The sequence below is a fragment of the Panthera uncia genome, chromosome A2 (assembly GCF_023721935.1).
Source record: "Panthera uncia isolate 11264 chromosome A2, Puncia_PCG_1.0, whole genome shotgun sequence".
NCBI lineage: Eukaryota > Metazoa > Chordata > Mammalia > Carnivora > Felidae > Panthera > Panthera uncia.
Genome location: NC_064816.1, coordinates 112,487,380 through 112,502,242, shown reverse-complemented (window position 1 = coordinate 112,502,242; position 14,863 = coordinate 112,487,380). Strand labels below are relative to the sequence as shown.

The 14,863-nt window shown below is 39.9% G+C and overlaps 2 protein-coding genes and 1 long non-coding RNA gene across 4 annotated transcripts in view; 2 read left to right on the top strand and 1 right to left on the bottom strand.

The window, feature by feature from the left end:
* The window catches only part of CA2H7orf31 (chromosome A2 C7orf31 homolog), a 42,592-nt gene extending 38,037 nt beyond the window's left edge, over window positions 1–4,555 (top strand). Inside the window, exons 9-10 of the mRNA XM_049641611.1 lie at window positions 169–260; window positions 3,674–4,555. Of these exons, the coding sequence (XP_049497568.1) occupies window positions 169–260; window positions 3,674–4,495 (914 nt within the window). The 3' untranslated portion in view covers window positions 4,496–4,555. The remainder of the gene's footprint in view (window positions 1–168; window positions 261–3,673) is intronic.
* The window catches only part of LOC125929996 (uncharacterized), a 55,504-nt gene extending 43,598 nt beyond the window's left edge, over window positions 1–11,906 (bottom strand). Inside the window, exon 1 of the long non-coding RNA XR_007460027.1 lies at window positions 11,741–11,906. This is a non-coding gene — a long non-coding RNA (uncharacterized LOC125929996). The remainder of the gene's footprint in view (window positions 1–11,740) is intronic.
* A 153-nt stretch (window positions 11,907–12,059) lies between these two features.
* Window positions 12,060–14,558, top strand: LOC125929995 (cytochrome c). Of its 2 annotated transcripts, none has more exons than XM_049641612.1 (3): window positions 12,060–12,237; window positions 13,248–13,424; window positions 13,536–14,558. In XM_049641612.1, exons 2-3 carry the CDS (start codon window positions 13,256–13,258, stop codon window positions 13,682–13,684), a joined length of 318 nt encoding a protein of 105 aa, XP_049497569.1. In that variant the 5' UTR covers window positions 12,060–12,237; window positions 13,248–13,255; the 3' UTR covers window positions 13,685–14,558. The 2 variants fall into 2 exon arrangements, with proteins under 2 accessions (XP_049497569.1, XP_049497570.1); XM_049641613.1 differs by having other exon boundaries at window positions 12,061–12,171.
* Window positions 14,559–14,863: the final 305 nt, after the last annotated feature.

Below are 14,863 nucleotides of genomic sequence, written 5' to 3'. Positions count from 1 at the left end.
TGGGTAGTAAGCTTCTCTTAGCGGGGAACTGGGAGGTAAAACTGTTTTCAATTTATTCATTCTAATTATATTACAAAGGGAAATGGGTAAGTTTTTCTATAAAATGTCATTTAAGAGCCATCCTTCATTTACTCTAACAAAGTAATAAGATGTGATGTTTCCATTAAGGTCTGGGGCCCATGAACCCCCTTGAACTGGATGATTACCATGAAAAGGAGAGAGCAGAGTTAACTGGACAGATAAGATTTGACCCAGAGCCTGTAAGTAATTGCAGTCAACTCGCAGTTACATAGGGGGAAAGTATCCAAGTGTTAGGCCCCTTCTTGCTTTACCCACTTTTTATTTGCTTCATGAGTACTGGTGACCAAGCTAACAAAAGGAAAATTTAACTCATTATAGAAGTTAGTTTTGAATTGATCTGAACTGCTTTAAATACCTTTGCCCACTATTACAAAGAACAAGCGAGGTTTCTTTTCCTATTCCCAGTGCTGGTGTTTTGAGGGTTTGGTTTTGTTGTTTTTTTTTTTAAGTTTATTTATTTTGAGAGAGCGAAAGAGCATGAGAGCGCATGAACAGGGAAGGGACAGAGAGAGAGAAGGAGAGGGAGAGAATCCCAAGCAGGCCTGCAGTGTCAGTGCAACCAATGCAGGCCTCAAACTCATGAACTGTAAGATCATAACCTGAGCCGAAATCAAGAGTTGAGAGGCTTAACCAACTGAGCCATCCAGGCACCCACTGAAATTCTGTTTAAAAAACAGATTTTCTACTATGCTACTGTTGCTAAAATTTACAAAGGAATAGGTTTACAAATGCTTACCCTTTAATGAGATTCTTAATAATTCTATGAATGTTTATATACTTGTATATCTTGTACATTACCACTGCTTTTGAAGAGATAAAGCCTGATATTCACAATTGAGAGTTGGCTAAATTGCAATTGAAAGCCAATAAATTCTCTGCAAATATCAATACAAATTTCTTAATTGATTATGTGAAATGGCCTGAAAGAAATGATCAAGCCCGTTACTGACAGAAATTATAGTCTGTTGGATTACTTATATATACATGAAATAAAATAATTTAACAATAGACATATATGCTATTTTATCTGGGGCCTAGATTTTATCCTCTAAAGCTACACGGTTTTTAAAACAAAATTAGTATTTCCAAAGATATAAACCATAGAATTTAGACTGAACTGAACACATTTATTTTACATTAGCTTTGGTATTTCCCAAGGTGATAAAAAAATCATAACACCTGAAATAGTTATACAGACTGTGCTTTATCATTCATTGAAGGGTTTTTTTTACTTTTCACTTGCAACAAATATTCTCTAAGGCTAGAAAGCACTATACATGTACTCCAACATTGTCAAGTGTGTTCATCAGCTATCCAGATTTCCACAGATTTGACCCTGTAGAGTCCAGCCCTTCAGGAAGCAGCTTTATCATTTTTACAAAGAAATACATGTACAGTTATATAAAGAATGTTTGCCAAGTATATTATATGCAAAATTATTGTGCAAGTAAACCATCAACTAAATTTTTATTAATAATAAGATAAATTATGCCTAAAATAAAGTTTAAAAGTTTTAGGGGTGCCTGGGTGGCTCACTCAGTCGGTTGTTTCCAGCTTGGTTTCAGTTCGGGTCACGATCTCACAGTTCATGGGTTCGATCTTCACATCAGGTTCCAAACTAACAGCACAGAGCCTGTTTGAGATTCCCTCTCCCTGTCTCACTCTCTGTCTCTCTCTCCCCCCATCCACTCTCTGCCCCTCCCCCACTTGTGCATGCATGCATGTTCTCTCTCAAAATAAATAACTTTAAAAAAATAAATGAAAGTAAGTTTTAGTGCCTCTTTCTGGTTTCTGACTAAGACATGAATAACAGACTCTGGGAAGGCATGTTTTAGTGGTAATAAGTGTATGAAGTATTTTGTTACAGAATGAAATAAAGATACTAAAAACTGCTTCTTGCATAAAGGGGTCCTGTCCAAGGAGGATATCATATACCCCACACTTTTTTGTTTATGACAAATTTAACAAAGTATTTTTAAGAGCTGGGGTTTCTTCTAGTATCTACTGAAACCTAACTAGCTAAAGGTTATAACAGATTTGTTAATAATAGATGGAAATTCCTCCAACTCTGATAAATTAGGATCCAAGAAGACACTCCTAACTCAGTTTTGTTTTCTACGTCCAAACTCCAGTTACTGTTTTCTCGCCATTCTCATTTTTATTGCCTCTGCTATCGATTCCATTATCACCATCCATCCATTCTGTTAGTTTTTCTTCAACATACTATCTTAAAAATCTTGACAGTTATGGAACGTTGAAATAATTTTACAACTAACATCCATGCACCCGCCACCTAGATTCTACCATCAGCATTTTGCTATACTTACTTTATCACATAATCTATCCATCTTTCCATCTCTTCAGCCACCCATCAATACACTTTATTATGTTTTATGCATTTGAGAGAAATTGCAGACACTAGGATACTTCATCCTTAAACAATCAGCATGCATATCATTAAACAGAGTTCAATCTGTTGCAGCTTTTCTTTTAAGGCAAAATACACATTCAATGAAATTGCACATATTTTAAGTGCATGTTCACTGAGTTCTGACAAACGCGTACACCTTTGTAACCCAAACACCTATCAATACATTAAATATTACCATCATTCCAGAAAGTTTCCCCATGCCCCTTTCTAATCAACTCCTCCCTCTTATTCCTATACCCCCACTGACATATATCTATTAGTAAACTTGTAAATACACTACTTTTGCAGTTACCAGACATGATTCATAATATCTGTAAAATATCTCAAAAAGCACAGATAGAACAAGCCCCCCGCAGACTGCTGTTTAAGACAGCACATCACTGGTCTCAGCATCACTCAAGATGTTTGTTACAAAAGCAGATTCCCGGAGCACCTGGGTGGCTCAGTCAGTGAAGCATCCGACTCTTGGTTTCGGCTCAGGTCATGATCTCACGGTTCATGAGTTCAAGCCCCACATCCTGCAGTGTGAAGCCTGCTTAGGATACTCTCTCTCCTTTTCTCTCTGCCCCTCACTCTGCTTGTGCTCTCTTGTTCTCTCTCTCTCAATAAATAAATAAACTTAAAAAAAAAAAAAAGCAGATTCCTGAGCTCCACTGCAGAATCACAGTCTCTGAATCACAGTCTCAAGTGGATCAAGCTTAGGAATCTCATTTTCCCCAGCTCCAAAGCTGATTCTGATTCAACCGAGGTTTAAGAACCCTTGCATTGGAAAGCTTTCACTGAGATTTAAATAACCACACATAACCTTCAACATCATCTGTTGGAGATGGCAGAAATTCTGCTCAAGTGATTCTTTTATATCTTTGAACATTTGAAAGCAAAGAGTTCCTACACAGAGGAATTTTTCCATAGCCAAGTGAAAACATCCCCTTTCCCTATCAGCAAAAACCAGTAGAAGAGAAAAACATGTGTTTATTAGGACCCAAATGTCAATGTCTGTAAATAAATAAATAAATAAGCAAACATTGCAATGTGCACTCCTACACCCATTCTACATTTACTCAGTGAAAACAGGTACAAATTTGACCTGCCATTTGTGGTGATACCCTTACAATGCCAGATTTATTAACTGATTTTCTCCTTTTTATCCCACCACTACAGCAAGAAAAATTCCATCCTGTCTTAAAACCTCCAAGACCCCTAGCAGGACGAATTGCTCGACTGATGCAGAACCGACGGCCTCTGGAGGCTGTTGTCCAGCAGAGACCACATTCCTGTCCAGATTGTACCCCTAGAGTTTTGTGTAATTTTCATACCTTTGTACCCAGTTCTACAGAAATGATGGCACTTAGTGATAACACACTGGCAGGTGTCACCCATAAAAAACAGGAAATTGAAGACAAGATTAAGGAAGAACAAAGTTTGCTATCTACCTATGCATCCCCACCTTGTTACCCAACAAGAGATCTGACTAACGTTTGCGACATAAAAATATCTCCAAAAATCACGGATACTAAGAAGATAAAAGATTTGTACTGGAGACAGCTGGCATTAAAACCCCAACCTATACCTTGCTATAGCCCAAACCATTACATTCAGTATGAGCATCTAAAACCTGCCATACGTGACCCGTGTACTATGTGTCAAAACTCTGTTAGCTTTAGTAAGCCTACTATTTTAGAAAGTAAATCAGACTTGGAAGCTTTTGATTTCGAACATTTTTTAAGTAAGCCAGAAGAAAGGCTGACCTTGAACACAGAAAACAATGAGGAGACAAGACCCATTCTGGGTTGGATTCCTAGAGCTGGAGTGGCCAAGCCTCAGACTGACCTGCTAGGGCTTAAGAACTCTTTTTCAAAAACTGGTGCACAAAAACGTTTCCATAAATCAATTCTAGAAGACCATAAAGACCTCAGGGATAAGGAGCATTCAGGGATGAAACACCAATTCTATGGCTATAATTCCTATTATTTCTATAATTGAGATTTTCATCCTTTCCTTCAAAACCCAGCCTCTTGCAAGAAAAGTAAAAATTTAACAGAATTTCTTCCATGTTGTTGGATTCTGTTTTCTAGAAAAGCCATAATGACCTTGTTATGAAGTTTATGTTTTCAGGAATTTTAAGTTAGGATCTAGTCAGAGGAACCCATAAAAAGGGGATGTTCTTACTTCCTGAAAAGTTTAACAATTCGGCAATAAAATATTAGAACCAGAAAATTTTATAGTCTTTAATCTCATTTTCAAATTATACTCCAAGGTAATTTTCCAAAATCATGAAAAACAATGTGTATGACAAAGTTTACATCGTTTTCCAGAAATGAGTATTTCAAATTCATATGCCCAGTAATTGACAGATGTCTATACAAACTATAGTACCTTAATAAAATAAATATGTGAACATTGTCCCCTTTTGTAAATGTTTGTACAAACTAACATCAAATACAAAAGACAAAATTCAAATGCCCAGTGAATTGACAGATGGGCAGCTCTATAAACTACATTACCTTAATAAATTAAATATATGGGCCCTTTTTTTTACGTAAACATGGACAAATTAAGTCAGTAGAAAAAACAAAACCCAAAATGCCTTGCATGCACACATTCAAAGTTGGATGTTTCTTTTCCATTAACCTTCTGATAGAGAAACATAACCAATTTTTTCACGCAGGAAAAAAATGATTTTATTGTGAAGGTCTAGCAGTGGCTTTAATTAGTAACTGGTGAGTTAATTGTGGCATGAAAGGAAGGCATCTTAGTCTACTTGGGCTGCTAAAACAAAACACCATAAACTAGGTGGCTTACAAACAACACTTATTACTCACAGTGCTAGAGGCTAGAAGTCTGAGGTTATATGGCACTGGTAGATTTGGTGAATGGGAAGGGTCTGTTTCTTCCCTGCAGCCATCTTCTCACTATAACCTCACATGGTGTAAGGGGCAGGGGATCTCTCCGGGGCCTCCTTTATGAGGGCACTAATCCCATTCATGAGGGCTGTCTTCATGAACTAATCACCTCCTAAAGGTCCCATCTTCTAATAAACCTTAGGCTTTCAACACATGAAATTTGGGGGGACATAAACATGGACACCATAGCAGATGGCTTGATATCAATTATTCTAAAGCCAAATATCATTTTTGGAAGGTGTCTACCAAGAGGCTAGCTAACCGTCAAATGCAAGCCAACTCTAATGTGCCAACAGGCACATTTTAGACATTGTTTATCATGAAAGTTCATAAGGAATTTCTATGAGTGTTTCGTTGAGATGTCTTTTAATTTTTATATTTCATGATCATGTCATTTTATTACACCTCCTTTCAAACTATTCTGGACTAGGGGTGCCTGGGTGGGTCATTTGGTTAAATGTCTGACTCTTTTTTTTTTTTTTTACTGTTTATTTGAGAGAAAGAGAGAGCGTGCACGCATGCAAGTGTGCACAAGCAGGGGAGGGAAAGAGGGAGAGGGAGAGAAAGAATCCCAAGCAGGCTCCACACTCAGCACTGAGCATGGAGCCCAACTCTGGGCTCAATCCCATGACTGTGAGATCATGACCTGAGCTGAAATCAAGAGTCAGACGCCCAACTGACTGAGCCACCCAGGTACCCCTGAACAATGTTCCTTTATATTCAACCACATATTTATCTATTTTGTTGCTCTTTATTTTTTCTCTTCATCTTTGATCTCTTAATCTGTAATCATTCTCCTTTTGTATAAAGAACACCCTTTAGAATTTCCTTCATTGTGGATATGCTGGTGACAAACTCAGTTTTTGTTTGAAATGTCTTTCTTTCCTAAGAGATATTTTTATTTTGCCAGATGAAGAATTTGATTTGACAGCTACTTTCTTCCAGTATATTGAAGATATCCATATACAGTTCCCTGACTTCCACTGTAGCTGTAGAGAACTCAGTGGTCAGTCTAAGAGTTCTTAGAATGTCAGTGTTTTTCTCATTTTGCTTTTACACTGTTATTGTATTTTTTTTCTTTTTACTGTATTAGGAATCACTGGAATTCTTGAACTATGGATTGATATCTTTCACTCAAATATAGTTTCTACCCCATTTTCTCTTCTCTCCTTCTGGGACTCCACTTAAAAGTACATTATACAGGGGCACCTGGGTGGCTCAGTCAGTTAAGCGTCTGACTTCAGCTCAGGTCATGGTTCATGGGTTCAAGCCCCGTGTTTGGCTCTGTGCTGACAGCTCAAAGCCTGGAGCCTGCTTCAGATTCTGTGTCTCCCTCTCTGTCTGCCACTTCCCTGCTCCTGTTCTATCTCACTATCAAAATAAATAAATATTAAAATTCTTTTTAAACAGTACATTATACGTTATCTTGGTATCTTCTTCATTTTGATTATTTTTCAGTTCTAAAGTTTCTATTTGACAGTTTGTTCAAATCTGCCATTTTATTTTATATATATACTTTCCAGTTCCCTTCTAAAATATTCAAGCCTGGCTTTTATGTTTAGAACACAAATATTTTACAGTCTGATAATTTTAAAATCTGGAATCCCTACGACCTTGTTCTTGCTTCTGCTAGTTCTCACTCATATCATGGAGTTAAAAATTATCTTTCTTTCTTTGCTGAACACTTTAAAAACTTTATTTGTAAGGGTGCCTGGGTGGCTCAGCCAGTTAAGCTTCTGACTCTTGGTTTCAGCTCAGGTCATGATCTCACAGTTTGTACATTCAAGCCCCACATCAGCCTCTGGAGAGCCTGCTTGGGATTCTCTCTCTGCCCTCTCCTCTCTCTCTCCCTCCCCTCCCTCTCTCTCAAAAATAAACATACATTAAAAATAAATAATTTGAGATTTAGGGTGACATTATAATCTTCCTGAATTTTCATTTGGTTCTGCCAGGTGCCTGAAGGCAACAGAATTCCTTATTCCAAGTTCAAAATTTGAGGTATCCTTGGCCAACCACTAAAGTCAGGCTGCAGACCTTGTAGGATCAGTGTTTCTTCCAGTTCACCTTCATTTCCAGGCTGCAGGCATTTCAAATGCTGACCTACAGCTAGGGTTGTTTACAAGGGACCAGGCTCGACAACTCTGCAAGCCCTGAATTGATACTGTAGATATCAATTTTTTTTTTTTTTTTTGAGAGAGAGAGAGAGTGCACACAGGAGCAGGGGAGGGGCAGAGGGAAAGGGAAATAGAGAACCTTAAGCAGGCTCTATGCCCAGTACATAGCCCTACACAGGGCTCCATCTCACAACTGTGAGATCATGACCTAAGCCAAAACCAAGAGTTGGACACTTAACCAACGGAGCCACCCAGATGCCCCAAGACACATACATTTTCTATATACAGATACAGATAGCGATATATCTAACGACTAATAGTATGTCCAATGATCCCTGCAGCCTAGTATTTACACCCTTTTGAAGGCTCCTTTTACATTGTACCACAATCAATGACCAATAAAACAAGTATGTCACTTCTAAGATTTACAAAAGGTTATAAAGGACTGGCATCTACCTTAGCTTCTCTATCTCAGTTTCTGGGAAGCAAGTTTCCATGGGGTAAGCGGTCCCATCCATAGGCCTCTAACCAAGAGCCAACAAGGATCTGAGGTCTGACAACCATATGAAATGAATTGGAATTGAATTCTCCAGCCCTATTTGAGCCCTCAGATAACTGTATCTCTGTTCAACAGTGTGACTACAAATTCAAATTCTGAGCCATAGCCAAAACCCAAATAAGCTGCTTCCAGAGAAGCTGTAAGATAATAAATGTTTTGCTTATCATATTGTATGTAGTTTATTTCAATGACTATTATTTTTACTTATACAAATCAGCTTTGGCTCTTTTTAAAATCGGCCTGGTTGTTTTGGATAGTCTCTTATTCATTGCAAATGCTTTTGTTCCCTGCTTTTGTCTAAATATTTTAAATGTCATTTCATATTACACATTGTAAAGGTAAATAAAAATTATTTTCTGTTTTTAAAAGAAAATAAGACCATTTCTCTTCTTTCCCCCTTCTAGGAGTGTTTCCTATGAAAATCTAAAGGGCCAGAGTCCTCATTCTAGCCTTTAAGAGTATAAAAGAGTCTCTCAGAGGTCTGGGTTTTATGCTTTTTGGTAGGTAAACATGAAGGGAGGTAGAGTGTCACCTTAAAGCTTAATGTAACTTTGTTTCTCAGGAAAATAAGTTTTATTATTCTTTTGGATGAGGACAACTAATTAAACAAACGGCTACCCCAATTCCTGAGTGAACTTAAGGTAAAAGAATGTGAAAAAAAACCCTCAACCAAGAAGGATCTAATCATAAACTGTGATAAGATCTCCTATGGAAAAAGGGTCACCATTAATACAAATAATAAGCAATAATTGTGCGCCCAAAGGGAAATAGGCTACTATTGATCCTAAAGCCTCATGTTCTATGCTAGCTAAAAACAGCATGGTATAAAAGGATTATAATTAATTTAGCTTAATTGTGTGAGATTTTATTCTGATTTGGTAGTTTCTTGTGGACTACATACGTACAACCACTTTATTGTGCTTACTCAACAGTGAACGAGTTTTCTTTCCTCATACGGTGATGTGAGGAGATATCTTTCTCAGTAAGATTTTTACTTCCCCAGTGACATCTAATAGTTCCAACACCTATGGTCATCTGTGGTGTAACTTTGCTCTTTGTTGTTTTTTCATAATGATCTCATGCTTGGCACTTCTTAAGAGTACGGAATCCTGAGGGCCTGGGTTAAAATATTCCTCTGCAGATTTATGTTTTCTTCTGTGAGACACCAGAACATACTGCTCATCCACGACTACTGTATTAATTTTTCAGCGAGAGTTTCTCAGACCATGCAGGTAGGGTAAAATCAAACCTGCATGAGGGCTGACCCATGGTTATGAATGCACAGAGGATACCTCTTCTTCTCACTCAGTACTTAAGGCCAAGCCGGACAAGACTAACCTGGTTCTTCCCTTTTCCAGGGAGATTGTATTTTATCCTTTAGGTTCAAGTGTTTCAGCATTATGCAGGGGTCTCAGCCAACCTTACCTCTCCATCCCCCCTACTGTCACCTTTTATGAGCTTTATTCTCATTCTGCTGAGCTGCTCCTAAAGCCTAAAGCTCTTTTACTTCAGCAAAAGTCCCTCAGGTGGTCCTAAAGTGAGCTTAAGCTTATCACATTCCTTTTCAGTGCTTGTTCCCCACCTCAGCCCTGCCTCCAACCAGGAGATTTCCCTTTCTTTCTTGCGACCTCGTATATGTTTTGATTTGGAGGAGGGTGGTATCTTATTAGATCTTTTTCATCAGGAGGGATTTTAAAAGTATGCCATCCATTCTATTGCTGGAAGGAAAAAGCTACGGCATTTGCTTTGTAATAGTTATGCTCCTTACCAGCCACTATCCTACGGGATAAGAGGAAGATAGACTGAACAGATATAACATATGAATATAACAGAGAACAAGTGCAAAATATTGTCGTTCCCAACTAATTCTCTCAGTTATCCTGAGTTAACTGTAAATACTATGAGTCTCTTCCAAACCTAAATACATAAATATTATAACACATAATTTACGGTATCTGCTTTACTACAGCAATGTGCCAAGTGTTTACTTTTGTTCTTTCTTTTTCATCTTCCCATTACATTCAAAAACAAGGCTCTTTATCTACAATGTCTTTAATTAAAAGTACTAAGAACTTTGCTTTCCATTCTCCCCTTCATAGGAATAAATTTTAAATGACATCAATTCATTTAGCCAACTGATTTAATGCTACATCTATATGATCTGCGGTAATAGCACAATATTCTCCATGAGTCAACTCTTCTACAAACAAAGACTAATAACTTCTGATGCCATGAACAAAACAGATTTTGATAGGACTATACCTATTTAAGGACCACACATTCCTTGGAGGAATATGGGTGACGCTATCAGTACTTGGCTTCAAAAGAACAGGTGTTCGAAATTTGCAAGGTGTTGTTAAGTTTGGTCTTTTAAAAACTTGGTTAGCCATGGGGTGCCTGGCTGGCTCAACTGGTAGAGCATGCAGCTCTTGATTTCAAGGTTGTGAGTTCAAGCCCCATATTGGGTGTAGACATTACTTAATAATAAAATCTTTAAAAAAAAGATTATTTAAAATAAGTAAATAAATACTTGGTTAGCCAAATGACCCTACTTCAGGAGTAAACCTAAATAATCACTATCTTGGTCCCATCCAAAAGCCACAAATGATCTTGAGTAAGTGTGATTTCTGCTGGTTCACAGCACACTTCTGGAGCAGTAGTGTGTGCAATTAGAGAGAGGGGGAACTGGCAGTCAGGACACAGAAAATAAAAAAAAATCCAGTTCTACAGGGAGATGCGTGCTCTGGAGCAGAAATCACAGTATCAGTGGTTTGGAAGGAGTGTAAGGTAATCTAGTATCTATTGCTTAAATTGGGAGCAGGAAGAAGATTGCTGGAATGTAAGCTCCACCAGAGAGTCCTCAACGATTTACTCCAGGTACAGAATATGCACTCAACAAACACATGACTGAATGAATATGGCAGTGCTAGAATATGAAAGTTGGAAAAAATCATTCAGAACTCGGGGGCTAAATTAGAGGGCCACGGGAGTCCAGAAGAAATTTCCCAGTGATATAATTGAGCATGACAGGAAGGGGAGCTAGTTCGAAAGGAAAAGTATGATAACTGGAAACTGGGTTATCAAACCTGCATTTCTAATGTGACTCCAGCCCCGTATCTTATTTGAACATGACATTCAACCCTAGGTTAAATGAGATGCAAATCCGCCGTAGATTTCCAAGAATTCTCTAACCATGTAAAAACTGTTACTTCCTAATGTTGCCTGAACATCCTCCTTATTCTGCACATGGACGCGAGGGAGAGACGGGTGTTGGCAGAGAGCAAACAGGCAGGTGAGGGGCCAAAGCTACAATCTAGTTTTTGCCGCAGCTGCTGCTGCACCTGCCCCATTCCTCAGTCTTGGGGCATCCATCAAGGGGATATCTGAAAGATGACTCAAAGTATCGGAATGGAGGCGAAACAAGAACACGTCAGGAGCTCGGGTCCAACTCTCGTAACTCCGGTTCCAGGGTATTCTTTGTGGGTGCGGCTGGCGCCAGCCGTGGAACCACGACAGACGCTGGGTAAAGGTCGCCAGCTGAAAAGATGGTAGCCAGGAGACCTCTACGTACAACAGATTTGGGGCGTTCCCCTCTGGGCAGGCAAAACGCCCCCTCAAGGCGCATTACGTCAACGAGCACAAGAGCAGTTACCTTAGCAGGATAACGCCCTCAGTCCACCACGCGACTCCGCTCCACCCTCCCCGGGGCACCCGCAGGCACACACAGGCCGAACGGTGACGTCAGCCCTTCCTGGCACCGCCTCGATGTCGTACTTCCAGTGGCCTGTCGTAATTGCCGGCAAGAGAGGCCTCGAGCAGAAGGGCACGCTCGCGGTACACCTTACCCTGCTAGCCGGCATACGCGCAGGTCGTTGGCGCAGGCCCCGGAGACCGAAGCCAATGAGGCGCGGTGACATCACTGCGTATCAGGCGGCGCAGCCGCACTCGGGCCGCGAGGGGGCAGAGCGAGTTCGGTTGCACCAACACCGGTACTTAGGCGCGGACTGGCGTGTCCTTGGACTGAGAGAGCTGGACGTCCGGCTTGAGAGCGGGCACCTTCTTTTCGCGCGCAACCAAAGAGCGGTGAGCGCAAAGCGGGGAGGCCGAAGCGGGCGGGAAGCGCAGCTGTAGGAGCACGCAATTGCGTTGGTAGGTATGCGGGCGGGGCCGAGGTCAGTGCCCGGGTTCTGCGAGTGGGGCCCACGCGGGGTCAGTAGGCCCAGAAGTGAAGACCCCGGACTTTGGCCAGCCAGACCCCGGTGGGCTACGGCTTGAAATGGGGTGGAATCCCAACTAAGTGAGGGAATGGGTCAGTCAGGACTCTGAAAGCCCAAGGCGACTTGGTTGCGGACCCCAGCTCTCGTAGTCGGGGCTGAGGGTTGTAGACGCGACCGACGGGACTTCCCGGGATGAGGGCGGGACGGTGCGCAACGCCTCACGTTCTTCATGGAGAGGAAAAAACTGCTCCTCCAAAAAGGGGTCATTTTTCTTCTTGGTTACCTGTCGCTTCTCCCCTTAACCTGCCTAAGCATCTCGGGAAGTTAAGTTTCATCAGTCTCCTTGAAACCTGCCTGATTGGGTGACCTCGTGGTCGCTTCCAGAGATCCCAGAGCGGGGTTCCTTGCGAGACCTCAGCCCCCTGCTGCCCTCCCACTCACAACAGCAAGACAGTTTATAGTGACCTGAGCAGGCCGAATCAACCATGATTTCTATTTTTTTTAAATATATTTTGATCTCTCCTGAGACGTGGCTTCAAACTGTAGTATGAATAAATAACTAGGCTTTCTTAAAAGTTGCAATTTCGGTAGTTTGGGTTTAATGTAATCATGGTTTTCAACGTATTCAGATTTGTGACTTTTTGTGACCTTGACCTCAACTTTTGAAATGGTTTTGAACTAGGTTCCCTCTTTGCTTACTTGGGTTTTAATTCTGTCACTTAGACACACATAGATGTGTTTTTAAGGAAGTTCTCCTTCCCTGTTTTTGGTACTAAAGAGTCTGTTGCAAGTGTACCAGTAAGTAAAATGGGATTTACCCTGGTGCTCAATATCCTATCATAGGTTCAGATTCGCAGTGGATGAGTAAGTGTCCAGAGTGATCACTGATTTCCATGGGACTTTTACTTGAAGGAAGTAAGTAATTGAGTCTTTCGTTTTTAGATTTAAAAATGGGTGATGTTGAGAAGGGCAAGAAGATTTTTGTTCAGAAGTGTGCCCAGTGCCATACTGTGGAAAAGGGAGGCAAGCACAAGACTGGGCCAAATCTCCACGGTTTATTTGGGCGAAAGACAGGCCAAGCCCCTGGGTTTTCTTACACGGATGCCAACAAGAACAAAGGTAAGGCGGGACAGTTGTAAAATTACAGAAGCACAAATTGCATGAATATAACCAACGGTAAGACCTTCATCAGGAGTGTAAAATACTTAACATACATTCCTCCTTGTTTAGGCATCACCTGGGGAGAGGAGACACTGATGGAGTATTTGGAGAATCCCAAGAAGTACATCCCTGGAACAAAAATGATCTTCGCTGGCATTAAGAAGGCAGGGGAAAGAGCAGACTTGATAGCTTATCTCAAAAAAGCTACTAAGGAGTAATAGTTGGCTGTTGCCTTATTTATTACAAAACAAAAATGTCTCATGACTTTTTTTATGTGTACCATATTTAAATTGATCACATACACCAGAATTCAGATCATGAATGGCTGATAGAATATTTCTTTTGGACAGTCCTGATTTAAATAAGATTGGCTTGTGGTTAAATGAATATGATTCACTTTTTGACCTTTGATAGTAATTCTGGTTCAGCAAGTGCTGTCACTGTTTTCCCCTTTGAATATGATTGGAATTGATTAGATTGTTGAGCTTTTCACAGAGATGGTAAATGCCATCTCTGAACTTACAGGAGATTGGTTTTATATTTAGATTTATATAACTGTTAATATATTTAAATACTGAGGAAATCCCTTCACTGTATCAGAACAGCAAGACTCAGCTGTGTTTCAAAAGTTGTGTTAGCCTGTTAAAGGCAAGGGCTGAAGATAAGCTGGCAATGTCCACTTTATCTTTTTAGTCTTAACTATGCCAATTTAATTAAAATTCCCTGCATTTAAAATGTTGCCTTTTACTTAATGAAAGGCATTTTAGTGTGGTTTATGTATAATATTAAATAAACAATAGTAACACTTCTCACATTTTATAGATGATCTGTAAGGTCAGATGCTTTTAAAATTCAGTGTGATAAGTTATAGCAGCAGATTTGGCCTGTGAATTCTTTACTAAGTTATAATTCAGGATTGTCTTCTAAATAGCTATTCAAAAATACAACTGTGGAATTACCATATATGTATGATTGGTAATGGTGCTTTTGCTAACTCGTTAGAAGGGTTAAAGTAGAGGAGATATATCATCAGCACAAATTTGTAAATTATGTGATAAGGCTTAAGATAATTAAAAACAAAGTCACAGATCATGATTTTTCTAATGTGCTTGATTTAATGACTGATGCCAGAATTTAAGTACAACAGCCCTAGGTGCTGATGGAGCAGTGTTACTAATAGTATTAGATTGTGTGCTTATCCTCTAGGACAGTCTGAACTAGAACAACACTTCAGTGATTCATCCTTAGAGTTTCTTTGGCCAGAATGAGCCCTCAGACTTTCATACGTGGATAAAACAACATGCTTCTGGTCACAGTTTTGTGGTGTGTGACTATAATTTTTGTACAAGTTATTTCATACATGGTCCATGCCCTAACAATTAGAGAGACCCTGGCCA

Coding starts and splice junctions, on each gene's coding strand:
- LOC125929995 (XM_049641612.1), top strand. CDS start 13,256: ATGGGTGATGTTGAGAAGGGCAAGAAGATTTTTGTTCAGAAGTGTGCC. Junction 13,425..13,535: donor GGATGCCAACAAGAACAAAG/GTAAGGCGGGAC, acceptor CTCCTTGTTTAG/GCATCACCTGGGGAGAGGAG.